Source organism: Meles meles, chromosome 6, assembly GCF_922984935.1.
Source record: "Meles meles chromosome 6, mMelMel3.1 paternal haplotype, whole genome shotgun sequence".
In the NCBI taxonomy this organism is placed as follows: Eukaryota; Metazoa; Chordata; class Mammalia; order Carnivora; family Mustelidae; genus Meles; species Meles meles.
In genome coordinates, this window is record NC_060071.1 from 148,554,672 (window position 1) to 148,580,213 (window position 25,542).

The 25,542-nt window shown below is 51.3% G+C and overlaps 1 protein-coding gene across 3 annotated transcripts in view; it reads left to right on the forward strand.

Annotated features, from left to right (window-relative positions):
• Window positions 1–25,542, forward strand: part of TECPR2 (tectonin beta-propeller repeat containing 2) — a 96,428-nt gene that overhangs the window by 55,868 nt on the left and 15,018 nt on the right. Inside the window, exons 14-18 of one of the 3 annotated variants that reach the window (XM_046008760.1) lie at window positions 1,320–1,560; window positions 2,289–2,378; window positions 3,908–4,141; window positions 11,951–12,099; window positions 21,022–22,435. In XM_046008760.1, the coding sequence (XP_045864716.1) occupies window positions 1,320–1,560; window positions 2,289–2,378; window positions 3,908–4,141; window positions 11,951–12,099; window positions 21,022–21,117 (810 nt within the window). In that variant the 3' untranslated portion in view covers window positions 21,118–22,435. Of the gene's footprint in view, window positions 1–1,319; window positions 1,561–2,288; window positions 2,379–3,907; window positions 4,142–11,950; window positions 12,100–18,428; window positions 19,318–21,021; window positions 22,436–25,542 lie in introns of those variants that run through there. The other 2 variants (XM_046008762.1, XM_046008759.1) reach the window with 2 other exon arrangements.

Genomic DNA, 25,542 nt, shown 5'->3' on the forward strand with positions numbered 1-25,542 from the left:
GCTGAGCAGCGCCCGTGGTGAGCCCCAGGGCTCCGTGCCCGGCGTTCTGTGGGCTGTGACGAGACCACGCAGCCAGGCTGTTGGACAGCAGGAAAGGGGGCCACGGGGTCCGGACATGGTAAAGCAATTCACTGCAATCTCAGGACGGTGCGGGTCCTTTCATGGGTGAAAAAGTGCAGATTTATACACTTAAGCACTGATTTTTATAGTAATTTACTTTTTGCTTATTAGAATTAAGCAAAAATTCTTATTAGAATTTAGAATTCTTATTAGAATTTGCTTATTAGAATTAAGTTCCCGTAATAAGTGATGTCCCTTTCACTCAGCATTTCATTGTGTGTGACCTGGGGACACAGCCTGTGTAAGGGTGTCCTAGGAGTTAGGGAGCAACATTCTCTGTCACCAAACCCAGCAGGGCACAGGTACACGTGAAAGTCACGTGGAGGCAGATTTTGACCAACTTAGAACTTTCTGATGACCGGAGCTGCCAACAAGAGACAGATTCTCGGGCCGCCTGGGGGGCTCAGCGTCAAATGTCTACCTTCGGCTCAGGTCATGATCCTGGGGTCCTGGGATTGAGCCCCATATCAGGCTCCCTGCTTGGTGGGAAGCCTGCTTCTCCCTCTGCCTCGCCTTCTGCTTGTGTTCCCTCTCTCGCTGTGTCTCTGTCAAATGAATAAACAAAATCTTTAAAAGAGAAAGAGAAAAAGAGAGGTTCTCCTCAGAGTTGCCCCGAAGAAATGTCTTTCAGGAATGTTAGAGGAGCGGTTTGCACACCGGAGCCAGGCTGTGCCGATCGTGTCCAGGGCGGGGCCCGGTTTGCGCTGTTGAACTGACATATTTATCGACAGTCCTGGTCTAGATCATCAAGTACCTCCAACCGCCCTACTTATAGTACCTTTTTTAACCCATATTACGATTCTAAGGATTGCACGCTGTTGTCCATTGAAAATACCTAAATTTAAAAGCAAAATGATCCTTTCTTACTGATTAGAATAAAAGGCTTCATGGGTCTAAGGGGGGGATCATAGATAATCACAAAAATAATACCTGCCGTTGTGACAGACCCACAGCGGATAAAAATGTATAAAACAGAAGGTGAGCAATTTCTTCCGACCCTCTGAATCCGACCCTCGGAATTACAGTTAGTGGTTCGATAGTGTCCTGCTGGACTTTTTTTGGTCTTACACGAATGCGCGTGTGCCCACGTGTGCTAGGTATTTGCCGGTTACGGGCCCAGCCTTAGCTCTCGGGTGGCGCGCATACAGAAGGCACTCGTAGCTGCACTGAGAGAAGGGTGTCTTTCCGTGCCCCTCCAGGTGAGCATCACCGACTACGTGGTGTTCGACCAGTGCAGCTTATTCCAGACCATCATCCATGCCACGCAGTCCGTGGCCACGGCAGCCCAGGCGCCCGTGGAGAAGGTGGCGGATAAGCTGCGCATGGCGTTTTGGTCTCAGCAGCTGCAGTGCCAGCCGAGCCTCCTCGGGGTCCACAGCAGCGGCGTCTGGATCTCCTCGGGCAAGAACGAGTTCCATGTCGCTAAAGGAAATCTCATCGGTGGGTGAATCACTTTTCTTTTCGCGTTGACTCGATCGGCAGCTTCATTACAGGCAGCGCTGAGACAGCTTTGAGACTCGACTGCGGAAGAGAATTTGGTGCCGGTGTGTCAGGTGTTTGTGACGGAGGCATTCTGCTTTGTGTCAGTTTCCTCCTCTTACTCTGTCGTTCCTACAGCCTGGGTACCAGCGTGTGGATGGCGTGTGGTCACTTTCTGCTGGGAATCTGTGACGATACAGGAAGGGCAGATGGAGCTCTTTTTTATGTTCACGATTTCACCTTTAAGTGAAAGACTCACCCAAACGTAGAGGATGTCGTAAGAAGGAATAGTCCATTTGCTGGAGGAAGGGTTCTTGCTCTGTGGAGAATGCCAGTCTCTGGCAAGATCTGTGACCAGTGGTATAATCCGCGTGTTCCCACGAGGGCTCCGTTTCTGTGAGGGAAGCCCTGTTTTGTGAATTTCTCCAGCTCTCCTCCCTCTGCGTGACCGCCCCCCAACCCCGGCCACAACCCTGGGCAAGACTGTGGCTCTGCTTGTCCATGTAGGAGGACGCACAAGGAACTGGCCTCACAGCCCCAGCTGGCGTGGACCTCCTAATTTAAGGACATTCTAGAATTAGCTGTAAGAGGTTTTGAAGACCAGTTGTAGTCTAGAACTAAAGCTCTGGAGTGTGTGTGTGTTCTCTTCTTCTTCCTTCTTTAACACACTTTCTGTTGGTTCCTTCTAGGCACTTACTGGAATAATGTTGTTCCCCGTGGGACAGCTTCTGCAACGAAGTGGGCCTTTGTGCTGGCTTCCACTGCTCCCTCGAAGGAAGGTTGGTTGAGAAATAGAGTGCATGGGTTGGCAGTTGAAAAGTGAAAACCATGGTCCGACCATGACCTAGTTGAGGTGGGGCATGGCCGTGTGGACCTCAGAGACCACGCAATGGCTGCATTGCATCCTTGTTGGCTGAGCCAAGGCCCCCGAAGCTGGGTAGGCCTGAGCAGGAGAGAAGGCTCTGGTGTGGGGACATTGAATGAATCTAAAAGCAGGGCATCATTCCGAAGGAGAGGAACATTCAATGTCCCACTAGGGCCAGCCCCCGGAGACTTCCGGTGACGTGTCACAGGGCCACAGCACCGCAGCTAGTGGACACCAGCCTGCATGGGGTGCCTTCCCATTTCCCCTTGTGAAGTCCTCTGTCACCTCCCCGCGGCCTCTCTCAATCTGGTTTACAGCTTCTGGCTGGCCTGAGTCCTGCAGTTGTGCCCTGTTAGTACAGGGGGAGCTCCGACTGGCCACCAGGAGGTCTCTCCTGGATTGGAGCCAGGAGAGGCAGAGCCGCAGCCAGCGAGCCGGGAGCCTGGGCAGTCAGGTGACCCCTCTGCAAAGTGGCCAAAGGCCCCTCCTAAGATCGCCCTGAGGTTCGAATGAGAAGACGCCATGAAGCCTGTGGTTCAGAGGAGGCAGCTGGTTAGTTTGAGCAATTAGTCCCACCAGAATTTGGCCCTCTTGTCAGTACAGGAAAAGGTTTTCTGACCAGAATTCTGAAATCTTTAAGCTCTGAAAACTGTAGGGTTATATCCGGAGATTGGCACAAAATCCTTTGGCAGCAAAACCTGGCCCGAACCGCTGTGGGGCCACTTGCTGACCCATCGGTCACGAACACACACATTTTGTGGCTGGAACGTTACTGCATTTCATTGCTGCTTGGCTTGTTGTTAGATACGCGGCATACCCGTGACCTTATGTTTTCAAAATCCTCAAAAGCTGTGAATTCTAAAACCTATCTGGCCACAAGTTTTAGATGATCTATATTATGATGGAAGTTTCCCAGAGACTGTCTGCATTTTAAACTCATTCTGTTAAGCCTAAAGGACTGTATAAAAATGGTGGAGAGGAGGCGAGGGTGGGTTTTGAGGAGAAGTTGGGGCGAGAAGGCTCTCCAGCTTTCCGAGCCTCCCCACAGCCTCCCCCCGATCTGCCCACCCACACCGCCCCTGCCAAGACCAGGACAGGGGACCTGTGGCTCCATCCTGAGGAATCACTGACCTCACTCCCTCCAGAGCCCCAGCCACACTGAGTCAGACACCCCAGCCCTTATGAAACGTCCAGGGTCAGAGCTGCTGAGCCGACACTGTAGCCTTCACCAAATCTCCTGAGCCCTGCTTTCTTTCCTCCCTTTAGAACATCTCGGGCTTCTGTGTTAACGGGCTGGCCATGGGGTGCACCTCCAACTTCTGACTTCAGGGCCGTCGAGCACTCGTGCACAGTGGCAGCCTGGGAGCCAGGAGCAGCGGCATCAGCCGCCCAAAGGGCTCCCTGGTGCATCTTGTCAGTGACGAACCCGAACCTTTTCCGCAGGAAGCTCCTTGTGGCTGTGCCAGAGCAGCAAGGATCTGTGCAGCGCCAGCGCCCAGGATGCTCAGTCCCGCCCCTCCACGGTGCAGCTGCCTCCCGACGCCGAGATGAGGGCGTACGCCGCCTGCCAGGACGCTCTGTGGGCCCTGGACAGCCTCGGGCAGGTGTTCATCAGGACGCTGTCCAAGAGCTGCCCCACCGGCATGCACTGGACGCGGCTGGACCTCTCCCAGCTAGGTACGGCCCCCGCGTTCGGTCCGCGTGGGTTCTTACGGGACGCCGTGTGGGTTGCTGGAGTTCAGGACGTGGATGGGCTCCTCTTGCAGGTTAAGCGGGCTTCTTCATTGTGTCAGGGGTGAGCTTCCCCACCGTGTCAGCTTGTGGGGCGGTCAGAACCGTGGAGGGGCGCGGGCTCAGAGGAAGCTGCCGCTAGAATGGCCTGAGGCGCCGCCTCTGCCGGTCCGACTCAGCGTGGCGTATCGCTCTGTGCCCTCTGAGCCTGGACGGACAGGCACGTCCTGCGTCAGCCTCGGCAGCCCTTCTCCTGGCCCTCTGCAGCTAGAGCCCTGCCCAGCGAGCGTCTGTTCTCACTCGAGCGGCCGGAGGGGCTGCTGTGCGTCTCTGGATGGCAGCTCTTCCCGGAGCCTCCCCTCAAAGGCTACAGAGCTGCCCGAGGGGGCATGACCGTTGCAGCCATCGTTCATTGGTAGTGCAGGAAGCCAGAGAGTAGAGGCAGCCCCCGGCGTTAGGTTATGCTACAGGCAGCTTATGTGTGGCTAGTCTGACAGCAGAGACTTGTCTGAAGGCAGAGGCTGCTCCTGGCAGCTCCAGAAGGTCCACATAAGCCTTAGGAACACTCCCCTGCCACACAGTGTCCCATTTTGGTAAATGGACAACCTCTGTTTTTTGTTTGGTTGATGGTAAAGTTGAATTGTATGAGCATTTAGTATTTGAGAATTCAACCCCGTGTACTCATTAGAGAGAAGGGGGAGAGGCACCTGGCTGCCTCAGTCGGTAGTGCACGTGACTCTTAATCTCTGTGACTCGTAAGTTTGAGCCCACATTGGGCTTAGGGTTTACTTCAGATGTATACATACATAGGGGCGCCTTAAGTGTCTGCCTTCGGCTCAGGTCCTGATCTCACGGCTCTGGGATCAGCCCTGTATCGGGCTCCCTGCTCAGTAGGGGGTCAGCTGCTCCCTCTTCCTCTGTCCCTCCCGCCCCCGTTTGTACTCTTTCTCACACACGTGCTCTCTCTCTTTCAAATGAATAACTAAATAAGTAAACTTAAAAAATTAAAATACGCACACACACACTTGTGCGCGTGCCTCTCCAGCGGCCCCTGGCTGCGTCTCCGGCCGCCAGGGGCCTCTCCCCATCCCATGAAGCAGGCCGGGCTCCGCTGCTCTCAGCCCATGTGGCTCCTGTAAGGCACCGTCTAGAAGGATTGTCATTCTTTTGTCCAGCAAGGCCCGGAATAGAATCCAGCTTAAATAGGGGGGAGGTTGGCGCTCTGCTGAAGAAGCAAACTGTCCCGAAGCTGGGAATAGTCCAGGGTCGTGCTCAGTTCAGCAACACATATACTAAAAATAGGATTTCCCGGGGACATTTTGATGACTTATGCTTTTGACCTCATCCTGTGTCCTGTGAGCCTAATTCCAGCCGTGGGGCCATCACTTTCCAGCTTTTGAGGATTTACCAGCCACCATTACTGATAGTGACGGACCGGACAAAGCTGTGGCTGCTCATGGCCCTGAGTGCAGTGATGGGGGACCCTCCTGCCTGCCCCGGGAAGCCTTGCCACCATCCAGAGATCTACAGGGCGGGGCCTTTCTCTCGCAGCCCCAACCAGACCCGTTTGGAAGATGTTGCCAGTTCCTTCGGTAGGTCCGAAGGCCGGGACACATGTGCTCTCCCACCACTGAATCTTGAGGCATGTGGGAGGCTTTGCTCTTCAGCACAGTCTGGGTGAGAGGTACAGCTGTTTCCCTGCAGCGTCCCCTCCCCGTGTGTCAGAAGACACCATGTGCTACAGTGGGCACAGAGTGGATGGCATCCTGCCAGGCCACACGGAGCAGGAACCAGCTCTGCCCGGGCCGGCAGGCACTGGGCCCACAGCTCACGGCTCCCTTCTGGATCAGTCTGGTCCTCCCAGCACTGGCTAGCTGCCTCGATTCCTGCAGGTCTCTGAGGTACCCATTTGGGCTTCACTGGGCTGGTGGCCATTCTTTCCAGGGGAGAAACTCAGCTTTGGTGGGACGGAGCCTCAGTATGAGATCCTGGGCAGACTCCAGGATCCTGGGCGAGCTGCGCTTCCCTTATTTAAACCTCAACTTCTCACCTTCCTGATGGGAGCAGCAGTCCCCGCTGCAGAGAGATGATGCAAAGAAGCATCCGGGGTCAACGTGAGCTTCTTGGGCAGGTGTCCCACGCGGGGTCCCTGTGGAGCCCACATAGCTGCATCGCTCCCCGGGCCGGCGGGGGCCATCTCACTAACCCCGTGCCTGGTGGGGTGATGGTGGGAAGCACAGTCGTGAATTGTTGATTTATCTGGGTTGCTAGCAGACACTGAAATGATGGAGAAAGAACCCTTTCACCGTTTTCTAAACGTGGGAGAACGCAGCATGTCCTGAGTTGGTGTGGTTCTTGTTGGGCAGAGGAGGTGGACGGGGTGAGGTGGGAAAGTGCCAGCCTCCCACTGTGCCAGGGTGGGGGGCGGGAAAAGGCAGGCGAGGACCGCCGGGTGTTGTGTTGCTGGGCGCTCTCCCGGATGGTCTTTGTAGCCCGTGGGACAAACCGGTGAATCCAGTGGTTTAGTAAATTATTATTTAAATGAGGGGATGAAGATTTTAAGTTCAGCTGTGTGCTCGCCGCCCGGATCCCCACGAGGGAGCGCCCGTGGGGGCCGTCATACGGCAGCAGGCGTCGAACAGTGAGTAGGGTGTAGCGACGAGGTAGCGCTCATGCTGCCGCGTGCTCCCGATCCGGGGTTGACTGGGCTGCTTCGTTGTTCTTTAGAAAGTTGGCCGTGGGGGTGCTCACGGCCCCGAAAGGAAGCGCGGCCTTTCAGGGCTCTGACTGCAGGTGAGGGTTTGTTCAGTATGAAACTTCTCTTTCCCAGATGTCCTCTTCCTGATTTCACCCTTCTCCCACCAAATTCTTCCGGCAAGGGCAGAATCCCCGGTGGCTGTTTGAGGCCGGCGCCCCAGTGGTGTGTCTTCCATCTGCCCTGGGGGTCTCCGAGGCTCTTATCCTTGCTCCCCTCTCACCACGGCCGTTGTGTGCCCCCCTCCCCGCCACGGTTGCCAGAGCTGTCTTCCTAAGACGGGGCAAACCCTCAGCACGAGAGAGTGCCATGGTGCGCGCTTCGGGGAGGCCCCCGAGGCCATCACAGCCTGGCCTGGCCTTCTTTGCTGGGCCCCGAGCGGCGGGACCGCCAGCCCCCAGCCTTCACTCTCCCCTGAGTGCCAGGCCCCCTGTGCACGGTGCACGCTGGTCTTGCCACGGCCTAGAGTGTGTTCTCCCCTCTCTGTCCTTCCCCCAGCTCTTCTCCCTTCAGGCCTCTGCCGGGACTGCCCCCGCCCCACCCGGCTTCCTTCAGTCCGAGTTTCCTCAGGGCCCTCGTCCCCCACGTGCCGAGTGCCCTGCTCCTACTCTGTCGCAGCCTTTTCAGGCTGACCCCGTGCAGTGACTGCGCACACGGGGGGTCCACGTCCACGCGCAGTGGGAAAGAAGACCATCATGGAAAGTGGTTATTCCTGGTAGCTCCTATTTCTAAGTAATTCTGGGACATGAGGGTTTTTGGTTTTGGTTTGGTTTTGGTTTGTTTGTTTTAAGGATTTCATTTGTCAGAGAGAGAAAAGAGAGAGAGCACAAGCAGGGGAGCAGCAGGCAGAAGGAGAAATGGGTTCCCCCCAACCAAGGAGCCTGACACAGGATTTAATCCCAGGACCCTGGGATCATGACCTGAGCCAAAGTCAGCCACATAACCATCTGAGCCATGCAGGCCCCCCTGGGATATGAGTTTTGAGCCTGTCTTTTGCCTTGATACTGATAATCACTAAGAAAACTGCCTACCAGGCAGGTATAAGAGCAATAATTGGTTAGTCCATCTCCAAGTTGCCACCATCTTGTTGAGGATGTGATTTCTCTGTGCTGTTCTCTGCAGTCCTGGCCTCCTCTTCGCAAGTATCCCGACCTCACCGACATGAACATGAAAGCCCGTCTTCCTGGTGCTGACGGCGGGGGGGGACACCTCATGCCGGCCATGCCAAGTTCTTGTAAAGTCTGGAATGTCACCAGCTTTTACACTGCAAGCAGAATTTCAGTTTTAGGGCATCTGGGCGGCTCAGTCAGTTAAGCTCAGGTTGTCTCCAGGTCCTGGGATCCAGCCCCGCATAGGGCTCCCTTCAGGGAGTCTGCTTCTCCCTCTCCCTCTGCCCCTCCCCACCACGCATTCTCTCTCTCTCTCAAAGAAATAAATAAAATCTTTTTTAAAAGAAAAGAAATTTCAGTTTCAGGGATGACTTTTGCAAAGAATCAAGTTATGAATGTGATTTCTGTCATTTCCTGCTTAAGACCTAACATCACTCTTTTCTGTGCCTATTCAAATTACCAAGTCAGTTGCTACTTTGAGATTAAATTAAGAGAATTCTTACATGTCTGGCTACTAAACCCAGCTTTAGAGATTGACTATAGAATTTTGTGACCTATTGCAGTCCTAGTCTTTGGAAGAAAATTTGCATCATTTAGCAGGTATTTAAAATGCTGATAACATTTCATTTCCCAGTATACATAAATATGCATTCTGTCAGACGTTGGAATGTTTAGCAAACTAATGCAATTTGTAATTTATCTGGTCACAGCATTTAATGAGGAGACATTTAGTGTCAGTTTTTGCCTTCCGGTAACAAATAGAATTATATTAGGCAGTAATTTATGCAGAAAAGTATTTTATAAATAGTAAAACACTGAATAAATGTTATTTGTTGTCCTGAAATATATGTTGAAAAGTAATCCTAAGGGGAAAATGTCTCCTCTGTTGAATAAAGTAATTAAAACTTTTTTTTTTAATAGAAAAAACATCAGGGAAAGGCAAGAAAATTGTAGTGTGTCCGTGTTCATCAGGCTGTTAGCATAGTAACGGTCCGGAAATATCAGCAACTTAATATAATGTTGCTTCCCTGCTGCCACGAACTTGGTTCTGACCTTTGGCTGCAGTCTCCTAGGACTGTGTCCCTTGGGTGGCAGCTTGCTGGTCCTGCGGCTGAGCTCTGTGGCTTCCCTGTGCTGGTCACCACAGTGGGGACAGCTGACAGGCGCCTTGCCAGCTCCCTTATGCCTCAGTTCACGAGTGGCAGGCAGATCGCTTCTGCCCACAGCCATCCAGACTGGAGACGTCCCACCTAACTCGCAGGGACCGCAGGACGGCGTGGAGCGTTTGGGGAGGGCACGTGTCTCTGGCCCTGTCCTGACCATCGCGGCAGAGCATTGTCAGGAGCACTCCGTGTTCAGGCAGCCCCGGGGGCCCTCCGTGAGCTGGAAACTGCCGCCTGCAGTTACCCGTGTTCTTCTTTGATCTGTCTCCTCAGTTCAGAATAAGCTGTTGTCTGTCCTGACATGTATGTTCCAGTCATCTTTACTTTTGTCCTGAAGGGGTATTTCTGTAATACGAACGCGTGTTCTGGTGGCGGTGGTGTTAGTCACTGCTGACGGCGCTGCAGGCCGCGTGCGTCTTTGTCACCACGTAGCTGTTCTCACCGTCCGCTCTAGTAGGGCAGATTGAAGACTCCAGCATAAAATTAATTTTCATTAAACATTTTAAAATCAGTATTTGTTTCTCAGCTATTTCTGTAATTTGCTGCTGAAGGTGCTGTATTTTGATCGGTACCCGTCTTTCACTGGGGACTGTCAGAGCTCTGGGAAGTCTCTTCGAACTCCCTACCAGGATATTCCGTGAGAGAGTGAGGAAGGAAAACCGCAGTCAACTTCAGCGTGTGCCCAAAGGAATACCGAGAAGGGCTTGTGTCGTGGGCAGTTAATGCTTTCCAGCTGGTGTCCTAACTGAAGACACCTGGCGAGATGGTCACGTAGCAGGCTCCGTGCCCGGGCGTCAGGGCAGATCCTGGGCTGCTGTCCGCTCCCCGTGACTGCTGGCCGACAGGAGCTCGGCCGTGGGAGCTGTACCACCCTCTCCCTCGCTTTAAAGTCAGAATGACCCATCGCAATTACAAACTCAGCAAAAAGCAGTCAAGAAAATGAAAAGGCAAGCCACGGACTCAAGAGAAGAGAGGCACAAAGTGTATCTGACAAAAGACTGTGTCAAGAATATGCAGAGAAAGCCTTGAACTCAGTCACCAAAAGAGAGACCTTTGATTTGAAAAATGGGCAAAAGACTTGATTAAGCACTTCACAAAAGAAGATAAGATAAGCACATTCTAGCCCATAAGCACAGTACAAGATTCTCGGGCATCATTAGTTACCAGGGAAATGCAAGTTAAAACCATGACAGGGTGCCTCCTCACACCTACTAGAATGGCCCACATGGGAAGGGCGGCAAGACCAGGAGCTGGTGAGGGTTAGCGGGCGTGCGGAATGGCACGTGTACACACACACCCCCGCCCCATGGCCTTGCACATCCATTCCTAGCTACCACTCGGGCAAAACAACACACACTCACAAGTCTTGTACAGGAATGACTGTCGCAGGGAGCGGACGCAGCGCAGGTGTCCCTCGGGGGGGGCTGGGTGGGGTGCAGCGCTGGCGGGCCATGGGGTGGTTCTCACAACACAAAGAAGCGGCGCTGGGGACAGACCCTGCACACGGTCCACGACTGACCGAAGCCACGAGAGCACACCTGTGACTGTCTATGTGGACCTCTAGACCCGACTGAACTAACCCCTGGTGATAGAAATCAGAAGGGTGGTAGGTGCCTCAGAGCCAAGGGGATTGACTAGGGGCCCCAAGGAAACTTCCGGGGCGATGAGTGTTCTGTAGCTTGACAGGACGCGTGTTCCCTTGGTCTGTTCACGTGTCAAAACCGACTGAGCTGAACATCCGATCCGCGCATTCGCTGGCGTCCCAGAGGCCACATGGCTGGTGTCGGGGAGTCAGGCTGGCCTGGCTTCAGACCTTTGCCTCCTGGCTCAGCTGCGTCCTCACCCTGGGATTGGGCAGGTCTCCTTCTGGCTGAATCCCGATGACGATCTTGTGTGCGACCTGAGATAATAGTCCCCGCCCGCGTCACTGTGGCGGGGCTCCAGGTGAGGGTGAGGCCGCTCCTGGCCCCACAGCAGCCGCTCGGTCACCACCGGCTTCTTGCCAGGCAGACTATTAATCAGGTGCAATTTCCCTTTAAAGCCTCCGCCCATTTCCTTTTCTCTTAAAACTGGTTTCAGGGGCGCCTGGGTGGCTCAGTGGGTTAAGCCTCCGCCTTCAGCTCAGGTCCAGATCTCAGGGTCCTGGGATCGAGCCCTGCATCGGGCTCTCTGCTGAGCGGGGAGTCTGCTTCCTCCTCTCTCTCTGCCTGCCTCTCTGCCTACTTGTGATCTCTGTCAAATAAATAAATAAAATCTTAAAAAAATAAAACCGAAAACTGGTTTTAGCCCCCAGGAGGCGTGTGAACAGGTGAACAGAAACATGAGATTCTAAGAGACCTAGCGACTTTGAGTGAATTGTCCCCGGGATGAGGGTTCCTGATAAAAGGAGCGCCCTCCCGGCAGATGCAGAATTTGCTGGTGGTCTGCGCAGTCGTGTGGAAGCCACGGACAAGGCCCCCACACCTCCTAAGCCTGCGCTCCTTTGCTCTAGGCCCAGTGCCCACAACGTCCTGACGGCTTTGCCCGTGGGGCAGGCGAGCAGCCACGTGGCGCCTGGCAGGCGGCGGGACAGCTGGAGGCCTCGCTGACCCCAGATGGCAGGGGCCACGGTGGAGGCAGCCTCACCCTCTTCCTTTGAAGGATAAAATCAAAGTCCATAGATTAAGTGAAGGACTCATCATCTTACAAAAGTGGTTAGTGTGTGACCTTTTCCTTTACTTGCCTACAGGAGCTGTAAAACTGACGAGCTTGGCGTGTGGCAATCAGCACATCTGGGCGTGTGACTCTAGGGGTGGCGTGTACTTCCGAGTGGGGACCCAGCCTCTCAACCCCAGTCTGATGCTTCCGGCCTGGATAATGATTGAGCCCCCGGTCCAGGTAAGCAAAACTGCGCTGACCGCAGGGTACTCCTCCTGGACACAGAGGCCGCCAGAACGCAGTTCCTGGAAGCGGGGCCACACCCGCTTGTGTAGGCAGGTGGGGGCGGAGGCAGGAGTGCCTGGAAGGGCGCCCCCCTCCCCCCCCCCCCCCCCCCGCCGCCGCCCCCGGGCGCTCCCCCTCCCCCGTGCATGCTCACTCCTTGGCATCCCAGTTGTGGAACTGCGAACGGAACACTCCTTAAAGGTGATCTGAGTCAGCACTTAAGGGACTTTTCCTCTCAAAATAAAAATATTTTAACTTTATACAAAACCAAAATCGTTTTTTAAAGAAATAAAATTTCTTTATTTTATATGGGGGTACCTGGCTGGTTCAGTCGGTGGACCATACGACTCTTGATCTTGGGGTCGTGAGTTCAAGGCCCATGCTGGGCATAGAGCTTACTTAAAAATAAATAAGTAAATAAAATAAAAAGTAAAATTAAAATCAAATAGTACCCAAAGTATAGCAAAGAAATTGAGAGTCACTTAAAATCTTGTCATGGAGATCGTCTATTATTAGCATTTTGTGAGGCCTTTCCTGGTTGGTTGAAATTCTGTTTCCCAACCCCTGCCATATTTCAGCTTACCATGTATCCTACATGTTTTTCTTCTTCTTTTTTTTTTTTAAGATTTTATTTATTTGAAAGACAGAAATTACAAGTAGGCGGAGAGGCAGGCAGAGAGAGAGAGGAGGAAGCAGGCTCCCTGCTGAGCAGAAAGCCCGATGCGGGACTCGATCCCAGGACCCTGGGATCATGACCTGGGCCAAAGGCAGAGGCTTTAACCCACTGAGGCACCCAGGTGCCCCGTTTTTCTTCTTCTTTTGACTGTTCCACCATTCATATTAGAAGCAGAAGCCTGATTTTAGGGCACTATTTAATTACTGTTTAGATCTTTTAAAGATCTAATGGGACTGGTTGCTATACTAGGTATATTTCTGTTAAAATTGATAATCAGGACCTTGTGATTCCATAAGAGTTATCTGCTCCAACTCCTGCTAGTCCCTACTTTGTGACTTGTTGGAAAAAACAAAGTTGCAGAGGTGCCTGGGTAGTTCAGTCCCTTAAGCATCTGCCTTCAGCTCAGGTGATCCCAGCATCCTGGGATCAAGTCCCTCATTGGGTTCCTTGCTTAGCAGGGAGCCTGCAAAAAACAAAAAGCAAACAGAAAAAGAGTTCTAATTCACCTTTTTCATATTGTATAAATCAGGGGGTTTTATTCACAGAGTTGAGCAAGAGTGTCCAGTTCCAGAACTTTCTCATCACCCCAAAAGGAAAATCCATACTCATTAGTAGTTAGCTCCTTTTCTCCTGGAACCTCCAATTCCCTCAGCCATAAATCTCCTTTCTGTGGTTATGCCTTTGCCTGTTCCTGGATTTGTCTGTTTTCTCTACGTAGACTCATACAGTATGTGGCTACCTTTGTCCGCTGTCTTTCACTTAGCGTCACGGTCAGAAGTACTGTGGTAGTGTGTGTCTGTACTTTGTTCCTTTTATAACAGAATAATATTCCATCCGTGGAGTGACATTGTGCTCACCCATTCGTCAGGCGATGGACGTTTGGGTTGTGCCCACGTGTGGGCTGCTGTGAACATTCGCGGATGAGTATTTGTGTGGAGTTGTGTCTTCAGTTCAGTTGGGTAGAGACCTTTAAAGAGGATTGCAGGGTCAGATGGTGAATGTGTGTTTTAAATGTTTAAGGACCTGGGGCGGCTGGCCGGCTCAGCTGATGGGGCACGTGACTCTGGATCTCGGGGTTGTGGGTTTGAGCCCCAAGTTGAGTGTAGAGATTACTTAAAAATAAAATCAAACAAATAAATGAATGGTTTTCTGCACAGACAGTGGCTGCATCATTTTATATCCCACCAGTAAAGTATGAGGGTTCTCGTTTCTCCACATCCTCACCGAAAACTTTACATGCCCGATGTTTTTATTCTAGCCATGCTAATATTTGTAAAAATGGTATCTCATGCATTTCCCTAATGATTAATGATGTTGGAGATCTTTTCGTGTGCTGTTGGTCATTCGTGTATCTTCTTTGGAGAACAATACATTCAGATCCTTTGCTTATTTTTCAACCGGACTATTTGTCTTTTAATTATTGGGTTTTAAGAGTTCTTGAGCGCGTGGGTGGCTCTGTGGGTTAATAAGCTTCTGCCTTCGGCTTGGGTCATGATCTCAGAGTCCTGGGATCAAGCCCTGCGTCGGGCTCTCTGCTCAGTGGGGAGCCTCCTTCCCCCCTCTCTCTGCCTGCCTCCTCTCTGCCTACTTGTGATCTCTCTCTCTCTGTCAAATAAATAAATAAAATCTTTAAAAAAAAAAAGTTTAAAAAACAAACAAAAGGTTCTTTAGGTATTCTAGATACTAGACCCTTATCAGATACATGCTTTACTTAAGACTTTGATGACGTATGTACAATTGTTGCCTACTCCAAGGTCATGAAGATTTGCACCTGGGTTTTCTTTTAGACATCTTACATCTCTGGGGGCACCGGGTGGCTCAGTCATTAAGGGTCTGCTTTTCAGCTCAGGTCAGGATCTCAGGGTCCTGGAATCAAGCCCCACATTGGGCTCCCTGCTCAGCAGAAAGTCTGCTTCTCCCTCTCCCACTCCTCCTGCTTGTGTTCCCTCTCACTGTATCTCTCTGTCAAATAAATAAGTAAAATGTTTTTTTAAAAAAAGAGAAAAGTAGTCTTATATTTCCAGGCCTTATATTTATTTTTTTAATATTTTATTTATTTATTTGAGAAAGAGCACACAAGCAGGGGGGCAGGGAGAGTGGGAGAGGGAGAAACTGGGACTCGAACCCAGAACCCTGGGATCACGACCTGGGCTGAAGGCAGACGCTTAACTGACTGAGCCACCCAGGTGCCTTCTAGCCCTTATATTTAGATATTTGATTTATTTTCGGTTAATTTTTGTATGTGGTGTGAGATAGATGTCCAAATTCACTCTTCTACACATGGATATCCAATTATACCAGCACCGTTTATTGAAAAGACTTACTTTTACCCATTACATTCTCTTGGAGGTCTGTCAAAATCAATGCATCATAAATTTTTTTAATGCACCAAAAATTAAGGCTTTTCACTTTTGTTCCATTTCAGTGACCTGTATATCTATCATTATGCCAGTACCCACATTGTCCTGATTATTTATCTTTGTTGTAAATTTCAAAATCAGAAGTAATCTTCCTTTTTCAAGATTGTTTTGGCTAGTCTGGGTCCTTTGCATATCCATATGAATTGTAGGATCAGTTTGTCAATTTCTTTTTTTTTTAATCTATTTATTAATTTGACAGACAGAGATCACAAGTAGGCAGAGAGGCAGGCAGAGAGAGAGGGAAGCAGGCTCCTCACCAAGCAGAGACCCCGATGCGGGGCTCGATCCCAGGACCCCGAGATCATGACCTGAGTCAAAGGTAGAGGCTTAACCCACTGAGCCACCCAGGCGCCCCCAGTTTGTCAATTTCTGCAAAAAGAAGTGCCCGCTGGGATTTTTATAGGAACTGTGTGAATGTGTAGATCACTTGGGGGAAGTCTTGCCATCGTCATAGAATTAAATCTTCCAATCCATGAACATGAGCTGTCTTTGCACTTACTTAGATCTTCTTTAATTTCCTTTAGCAGTTGTGTGGTTTTCAGAGTATGTGTTTTTTTCCTACCTTTGTTAAATGTACTTCAGGGCCATTTATTCTTTTTGATGCTATTGTGAATGGAATTGTCTTCTCAGTTCCATTTCGGTTTGTTCATTGCTAGGATAAGTTTCTATATATTGATCATGTATCTGGAAAACTGGGTAGACTTATTTCTTCTAATAACTTTCTTGTGGATTGCTTAGGATTTCTTATATACAAAATCATGTCATCTACAAATAGGGATAATTTTACTTCTTCCTTTCCTGTCTGTATGCCTTTTAATTCTCTTTCTTGTTACCTTGCTGGAGCCTCCTGTACGGTGTGGAGAAGTGGCGAGAGCTCATTTTGTTCCTGATGTTAGGAGGAAAACATCCTTTCTTTCACCACTAAATAATGATATTAGCTGCTCATTTTTTATAGATGCCCTTTTCAGACTGAAGAAGCCCCCTTCTATTCCTAGTCTGTTGAATGTTGTTTTTTTTTTTTCCTCACAAAAAAACGTTGGATTATGTCAAGTGCTTTTTCTGCATCTACTGAAGTGATCATGTGGGTTTTTCCCTTTATTCATGTGAATTATTGTAGGGATTGACTTTTGTATGCTGAGCCACCTTTGGTTTCTGGGGTAAATCCTGCTTGGCTATGCTGTATAATCTTTTGTAGACACGGTGCTGGATTCGGTCTGCTGGTATTTTGTCACGGATTTCTGTGTCCACAAGAGAGATTGGTCTTTGATTTTCTTTTCTTGTCATGTGTTTGTCTGGTTTTGCTCTCAGGGCAATGCTGGCCTCTTAGGATGAGTCAAGAAGTGTTTCTTCCTCCTGTTTTTTGGCAGAGTTTCTGAAAGATGGGTGTTAATTTTTCTTCAAGCATTTTTACAGTTCCTCGGTGTAAGCCTGGACTTTTCTTAGTGAGACGGGTATTGATTCCTGATTCAGTCTCTTCACTTGTTTGGGTCCATTTAGAGTTTTCTCTTTCTTCTTGATTCAGTTTGAGTAGTTTGTCTTTCTGGTGATTTGTTCACTTCGTCGCCGTTACCTAACTTATCGGTACCCACGTGTTCGTGGTATCCCCTCGTCCTTTTTATTTCTGTGAGGTTACGCGCCCTCTCTCATTTCTGATTTTAGTGGTTGAGCCTTCTCTCTTTTTTCCTTAGAGCTAAAAGTTGTCAGTTTTGTTGATGTTTTCAAAGAATGTCTTCTGGTTTTAGTTGACTTTTCTCTATTGTTCTTTCTATTCCCGGGTTCATCTGTTTTCACTGTGACCCTTGTTCTTCTGCGGCTGGTTGTGCACAGTGCTCTGCTGGCCGCGCTCCTCTGAGAGTGCCCGGCAGTATTTGTCACATTTCCGCATGCTACAGGAGACGTAGAGTGACCAGAGGGCGTGCAGAATCCCAGCACCGGGCCATGCCAACATCAGTGGAGGGCTGCTGAGGTCTGCAGCGCATGTGGTGGGGACCCGGCTGCTGGTTGCCGGGGGGCGAGGGGTGGTCAAGCAGCGAGCTGGTAGCAGTGGTGGGCTCCAGCCAGCCTTGCCTCTCTCGGGGCCCTGTCTGCGGCCATGGGCCGCTCGGGTAACATCAGAGACTCTGTGGACCTGCAAATTGCTCTTATTTAGATTCTAGAATAGCCCCTAGGAAGTGGAGCTCAAATTGGGGAGAGAAAGCCTTACTTGGAGTGCTCTATGGACTGTAGCAATCAAGAGCTTGGCCCAGGAAAATGGCCAGTAGAGCAAATTCATATGAAAGGGCCTCAACTGTGCTCTGGCTATAGTAACGGTTGCTAGATGGGCAGTTAAACACTAACTATTCTGAGGAGTTCCACTGAATGGAGCCACGTTTTATGACTCAGTTAGCTTTTAGTGCGCTGGAGAAGACATTCACTTTCTGTGGACTTTGTAGATTCAAAATGCTTTTCAAATTGGTTCCTGTGGGGAAAAAAACCAGGCTTTGCATTTGCCCAGGCTTTTATACCACGCTTCTTCCAGCCCTGAGCTGCCGTAGTCCTGAATTTACCGCAGGACATAGGAGTCAGGAGTGGCTCTCCCCGCTTGGCAGAGGAGGCACGTGACGTGGGGCAAACGAGTGACCGGGCGGGAGCACCAGTCTTGTGAGTGACCGAGCTGAGACCCGGCCCCGGGCCTGCTGTGCTCCGCCAGTCGGCGGGGCCTCTCCTCGGCGGCTGGCACCCACCGCTCAGCTGCGGAGGGCCTGATGAGAGGAGGGTGGCGGTGGGGAGATGGCGCTTCCCTAGAGGGTTTAGAAGGTCGGGGCTGTGTGGGTGCAGCGAGCATTAGAGTTCGGTGCAATCATGATCGACCTCTTCCCGCTTCATCCTACCCGTTCTTCCGCGTGAGCTTCCTGGCCAGTGCGCGGAGTGTGTTCGCGGTGGACTCGGAGGCGGGTCGCAGATGCCGACAGGCACGGTGGGGTGAAGCACCAGAAACCCGTCACAGCTAGCAGCGCCGGCCCTATTTCTGTTCCTTTTCTCATCCCGGGGGGAACCTCCCCCCTGGAGTAGTTTTGGGGTGAAGTTTTCACGAAGTACTCAAAACAAATGACTCAGTTTTCAGACTTACTAACATATGGAAGGATTTGGAGAAAATATTTATAGTTGTGTTTAGGAATTTTTTTTTTTTTTTGGCATTTTTGCTTTAGTGAGAGAAAGTTCTGTCCACATTAGAGGTAGTGCAAGAGCAAGGTCAGTTGGTGACGTGACATCTCGCCTGACTGTGGGCACCGAGGGCCCCCGGACAAGACGAGGAGCGTCCGGCTGCACCCACCCGGATTTGGCCTGCCTCTTCCTTCACCCGTCCGCTCACTGCCTCCACCGCCTGGTCCCCTCTCGGGACTCCCGAACAGACTCTGCTCTTTGCTGAACCTGGCGCCGCGCCTCACGTGGAGGGAGGCCGCAGCCCACCCTTCCTGCGTGGGCCGCTCATCCATTCTCCGAGGCTCATCTACTCTGCCTGCGCTGTGGCTATGTCTGGCAAATGGTCCAACTAATATTTAAAAAATCATTTAAATTCAGTTGCTTTAGGTGTTTTTAGCTAGATGAACAACAAAACAATGAAATAAGTGTATAAGCATGATAATCCCCGCGGGAGTGCCGTGCCCCAGATCTGCCAGCAGGGATCTGTCACGTGATGTGACTTTACGCGTGAGATCTTTGGAAGAGTTCACACCTAACCGCAGGAGAACCGTCGCCAGACAAGGGCTTGCATCAAGAGGACACCCCCACCTGAACTGGGCCGCCCATCGATTCCTCAACGTGAACGTCACTGCAGGACAGCAGAGCAGAGAGCAGGCTGAGGAGGTTTCCCTCTCCTTACCCCCAGTCGGAGGCACGGCTGAGCACCTCCGATGACGCTCTCACTCGCACCCTCTGGTGGCACCCACGAACCTGGCACAGGTCACTCTCGACAGGGGACAGAAGGTGGAAGGAGGGGGGCACTCACAACCCAAAGCCAAGCTCTGTGGGTACAGCTAAGCACCTACTCCTAAGAATTTTGGGGTGTTCTGATGGATGACTAGTGTTCTGTCCTGAAATACAAATGCATTAGGCCCCTGGGGTGAGGAAACCAGATCCCTGTTGCCCCACCCGGGAGGCCATGGCTTAGATCCCTCTCTTGCAAAGGCATAATGCTTACAGCAAGTCAGCTCGTGCCTCACTGGACTTTCCCCAACATAGCGCGTCCTCCTGGGGCAGCGAGGGCCCGAGCTTCACACGCCAGAGCAGCAGACGGAATCCCATTTGAGAGTCCTGGTTTGCAGAAGAGAAAGAAAAAGACGTTGCTAGTTACGTGTTCAGCGGCTCGGAGGTCTCTGCCCTGGATGGGGATGTTACTGGGATTTGCCCCACAGGAGCGGAGTTAAGCTGTGATGTGTTTGTTCAGGGAAGTCCCCGAAACTCGTCCGCATGACTCCACAGAGGACTTTGTGTTCCGGTGGAGAAACAGCACATTGTGGAGTAAAAACGTCAGTTACAAAACATGTTCAATGATTCTGTTTTCATTGAAAAAAATGACGTACACACTGAAAGCCCTGTATCCATAGTGGGTGATAATGGGTGTGTCTAGGTGGTGCTGTTGTGGCTGATTTTTTTCTTCCTTTGGTTTACTGCTGTTTTCCAAAACTCTGGCAGTGAACTTACACTACTTAGGGAATAAGTAGTTCATGACTGAATGATCTGAATAAGACTCAGTCTTGGGAAATAATCAGATGTGTTCTCAAAGCTGTTTGTTGCCAGGCTGTTTCTAGCAGGGCGAACGTGACTCTTCTGCTGGTGCCATGAGGCTGTGTGGGGCGAGGGAAGCAGGGGCAGCACCCGCCCTGGCGGGAGGGGCGTCTGCTTAGCACATCAGTGCAGTGGCCGTGGTTATAAATAATTAAGGATGTACTCTGAAAAGCCATTTAAAATTGTGTCCTGGCCAGGGGTGCCTGGCTGCTGCAATTGGTTAAGCATCTGACTCTTGGTTTCGGCTTAGGTCATAATCTCAGGATTGTGGGATCGAACCCTGCGCCCAGCTCTGCACTCAGTGGGGAGTCTGCTTGGGATTTTCTCCCCCTCTCCCTCTGTCCCTCCTGCTCTGTCTCCCTCTCTCCCTCCCTCTCTCTCTCAAATAGTAAATAAATAAATCCTTTCTTTTTTCAATATTTTATTTATCAGAGAGAGCACAAGCAGGCAGAGTGGCATGGCAGGCAGAGGCAGAGAGGGAAGCAGGCTCCCTGCCGAGCAAGGAGTCCAATGTGGGACTCGATCCCAGGACACCAGGGATCATGACCTAAACTGATAGCGGCTTAACTGACTGAGCCACCCCGGCGCCCCAGTAAATAAATAAATCTTTTTTTAAAAAATCATGTCCTGCTGAGTACTGATAAAGAGAATTGTCCCCAGTGGAGTGGTGGCCCTAGCGGCTTTGGAGCTGGCCTTTGCCCCTGAGCAGAGGTGGCAGCGGGCCGCAACTACTACAGTTTGTGTGGCTTCCTTATCGCTCCACTTACAGGAAATTCTAGAGCAGGTCAAACTGAATGGATCTTGATGGTGGAAATCAGACCCGTGGTTGCCTGGGGGGACACGGGGGCGGGGAGGGAGGTGATTGGCAGCAGGCTTGAGGCTGCTCCCGGGGGATGACGATTACCGACTCTCAGGGACTGGTGCCTGTGGGCCGTGCACTTACTGTGTGTGGCCCGACCTCAAGAGAGAACTGTGAACCGATATGTACTGCAGTTGATGGTTTGCATGTTGAAGGTTTTGGGAGAAACTCTGCTGATGTCTGCACCTCTCCTTGAGGCCCCTCCAGAAGCAGGGTGGACTCAGCGGACAGACGGACGGGTGGGTCCGTGAGTAGGCATGCGCGGGGAGGCGTTGTTGGTAGTGAGCGTACGTGTATTCCCGTAGAATTCTCTCGGGTCTTTTGTATGTTCCAAAATTGTCGTAATAAAGCTTGGGTGAGGGCAGGTGGGTATTCAGTAATGTGTGTAAAGTCACCGGCGAAAGAAGACTCAGAGTAAATGTTAATTCACCTCCTTTACTTTCCAGCAGAGTCAGGAGAACAAAAAAACCTAAAATACTCCCTCAAAAATACTTTCCGTCTGTGTGGAGGAAATACTTGCCTCCAAGAGTGGGGACACAAGGGACCCAAGTGATCTGGGCACAGTGATCAGTAATGCTGCCTCCCGCTGCCATCCCCATTTTGTCCCAGGCTCTCTCGGTGTCCTTCCACATGTGAGCTCACGCTGCCTCGGGTACCTGCCGCCTCGCACGGGCTCTGAGGTCTGTGAACGCAGCCTGAGCTCTAGAACGTTGTCTTCCAAATGCCCTTCTTCTAGCGAGACTGATAGCTGCCATTCTTAGGTAGCTCTCTCTTAAGTTACAATACGTGACACACAGACACAGTACCTTGCACGATCCATGCACACAGGAGGGATCATCACTCGAACATGGAATCTGAAGCTTCCAGCCAGTCCAGAGTAACAGGAACCAGATTTAGCCTCCTGCCTGAAGTAACTAAAATCCGGACAGATTGCGTGAAACCGTGGTTTTCAAGACTTTGGATGTCCGACAGTGAAGGACAGTGACCCCCTGGGAAATAGAAAACAAATGAGGTGAACCCTGTAGTAGTCAGGCTGTTGCAGTGGGGGGGACCCCAGGCAGGGGCTGGCCGAGCCCGGCCTGCTGCTTGAGTTGAGGACATAGCACTGGGACCATGGGAAGTGCAGGCGGCAGGACCTTGGGCGGAGAATGCAGAGCTGCAGAGGCCCCAAGGGCTTCAGCCCAGGAACTGACCGGGGCCAGAGAACCACCTAGAAGCGGTAGAAGGAGCATGCCTGGGAGTTCGGAGCCAGAGCCAGGAGTGGTTCCTGATCTCATCGTCCAGAGTAGGAAGCCTAAGTCCTAACCATCCGGAATTGGGTCACTCAAGAACATTTGGCTTCGGCGATGAGGCAAAAATCAGCCCTATAGTCCATGCAACTCTGATGCTGGTGACCAGAGCTTAAAATAAGCAAGACCTGGGAGGATCGAACTATTTCAGAGTAACTTAGTGGCATCCTAGAACAAAGCTCAAGAATATTTATAAATTCTGAAAATACCCAGCACCGACAAGGTAAAATTCACATTGTCTTTTTTTTATTTTTTTAAGATTGTGTTTATTTGAGAGAGAGCGCATGAGAGGAGAGAGGTCAGCAGGAGAAGCAGACTCCCTGCAGAGCAGGGAGGCCGATGTGGGACTCGATCCCGGGACTCCAGGATCATGACCTGAGCCGATGTGGGACTCGATCCCGGGACTCCAGGATCATGACTCCAGGATCATGACCTGACCATGCTTAACCAACTGAGCCACCCAGGTGCCCAAATTCACATTGTCTTACATCTGGTCAGGACTCATCAGGCAAGCAGAGAAACAGAAAAATATCATCTACAGCGGAAGGAGGGAAATCCATCAACAGAAGCTGACCCAGAAATGACCCAGATGATAAAACCCATAGGGTATTAAAACAGTTGTTATAACTTTACCCTTTTCATTCTATTTTTTTTTATTTTTAAAGATTTTTATTTATTTATTTGACAGAGAGATCACAAGTAGGCAGAGAGGCAGGCAGAGAGAGAGGAGGAAGCAGGCTCCCCGCTGAGCAGAGAGCCCGATGCGGGGCTCAATCCCAGGACCCTAGGATCATGACCTGAGCCGAAGGCAGAGGCTTTAACCCACTGAGCCACCCAGGCGCCCCTACCCTTTTCATTCTAGATACTGGGGGAAAGACTGCACACATTAAGTAGGAAACTGGGGTCTATAAAAAAGACCTAGATCACACTTCTAGAGATAAAAATTGCAACATTGGAGGTGGAAAATCCTCTACGAGATGGATGACTGTGTAGATGTTTCAGGAGAAAAGGTCAGGGAGCTCAAAGGTGCAGCAGTGAAGCCATTCAAACTAGAACAGAGAAAACAAAGAAAAGGCTGGAAGAAGCTCAGAGCAGCGGTTAGCGTGGGGTAACCTCGCAAGGCCCAGTTCACACGCAGCCAGCCCGAGGAGAAGGAGGAGCGGGGGTGACTTGAAGAAATACTGCCGAAAGGTTTCCAAATTTGATGAAATAATTATGTTGAGCGAAGAAGCGAGACAGAAAGGCATATGTATTGTGTGATCAAGTTATAGAAAGTGTAGAGAATGCTCGCTGATGGGTGGTTGCAGAGAGCAGTGGTTGCCTAGGGATCAGTAGGCGAGTGGGAGGGTTTATAGAGGAGCAACACAGGGATGATCTCTTGAGTCCATATATATGTCAAAACTTCATGAGTCGTACACCTTAAATGTGTACATCTTGTGTATGTCAGTTATACCTCTGAGCTGGTGAGAACCTGTATTAAGCAGTGAAGAAATGTCAGGGAGGAGGACTGCCCACACTACGTCGTGCTGGGGGTTGCAGAGGGAACAGAAATGCACGAAGCTGCCTCCAGACATGAGATAAGGGATCATTGACTCAAAGAAGACGGTACGGTAGGTTATGATCACAACCACGAAAAACACACTGATCACCCCTAGTGGCCAGCCCTGGCTTCTGTGGGCCGTGTAGTATCTGAACTGGACCCTGTAGACACGGGCATTTCCAGTGACCAGCAAGCCATGGGTTTGGCCTGGTGTTTCTGAGTAGGGAAAAGTGCTTATCCTTGGGGCTTTGGACAGGACAGTCAGTGGCTGGGGACCATCCTGAGCACTGGGAGACCTTAGTCGCCTGTGCCTCTCGGCACTAAGTACCGTAACCCCCAAATGAGAACTGGGACCGTAGGGTGCAGAGAACGTATTGTATGAAGAGAAGACTCGAGATGTCCTTTGACCCACATCGGGGCAGGAGCTGAATGAGGAAGGTTTGCAGTGAGGCCTGGAAATTCTCTGGCCTGGTTCCATGGGTCTGTTTGCACATCTGAGCGACAAGGCTGAGCTGGAATGGAAGTGGGAACCCTGCCCTCTCTCGGGGACTGGACCAGCCCCCTGCGTGTGCCTGCTGACCCCGCGGGTGGCCCCACTCGGGTCCTGTGGAGCCAGCAGGGCTCGAGCCCATGGGGCTGCAGGAGGCTATCCTCACAGCTGGTCTGCACACACGTGCGTGCACAGACCCAGCAGGAAGCAGGCGTGCGGTCTCCTCCCCGGCCACCTGCAGTGGCCTCCGCTCTCGGGGCTAGGGTGCGGTGCTCTGGGAAGCTGTGGCCTCCAGCTGGGACTGTCCCCACCAGAGGCAGAGCCTATTACTGAACTAATATTTCTCTTTTTCCATGAGACCAAGAGACCTTGGGAAAGTTGCCCAAACTCCCTGGCCCTTCATTTCCTGACCAGTAGAGTGGAGAATTGGAGCCACGTGAGGCCCACCCGAGGCATGTTTTCAGAGGTCCTGGCATGGGTCCCTCTCCTGGGGATAAGCTCAGCAGGCTGCAGCGGGCTCCGCGGTGCCTCAGTTGGCTAGTTTTAGTCCAGGTCACTTACATGAGGACGGAGGTTAACGTATCAGCTAGAAGAAGCTCCATGAAACAGGCCTCCCCACCTGTTTCCCCCTCCCTGGAAAGCTACTTCCCTTTAGCTTCCTATCCCTGAATGACCGCTTAGGGAGCAATTTCTCGTTCCTTCTAGCTCTCAGTGTTTTCACTTGCTCCCTGCTGGGAGAGCAGGATGCAGAGTGATCCATCATTCCCTATCCTTGCCTGCCTGCCTGCCTGCCCGCCACGGCACCCCTCGCCCCCCTCGCTCGTGGCCACGGTACAGGGTAGGAGACATGCCTTAGGCTGAGCCAGGGGGTAACCTAGACTGCATTTTCCAGACTCTGCTACTCTCCTTTCCCTGGATAATGGTCTTGTTCTGCCGTCTGGTTTTCTACGTGGTTTATGAATTCAGTCCCGCGCCAGCTGTCAGTTTCCTCTCCATACACTTGGGCACATCTGGTTCCATCCAGTTCATCCTCTTGGAGGGATCTCCTGCAGATGTGGCCAGCCCCCATCCGGCCTGGTCACCCAGTCTACCTCGGATTGCCCTTTGCCCCCCACCCCTTCATGTTGGGTCCTCTCTGTCCCTTCCTTTGTTTTGGTGAGCTCTATCCTCCAGTTGGTTCCTGGGAATGGCTCATGGTAAGTAACTTGAAAGTTTTCTGACCACATTCACCCTTGGCCTTGGCTGGGTAGAGTAATCTGGCTTGGAATTCGTTTTCCTTTATAATTTTGAAGGGTTTCCTCTGTCATCTGGTGTCCAGCATTGCTGTTGAGAAGTCAGAGCAGTTCTGATCCTTGAT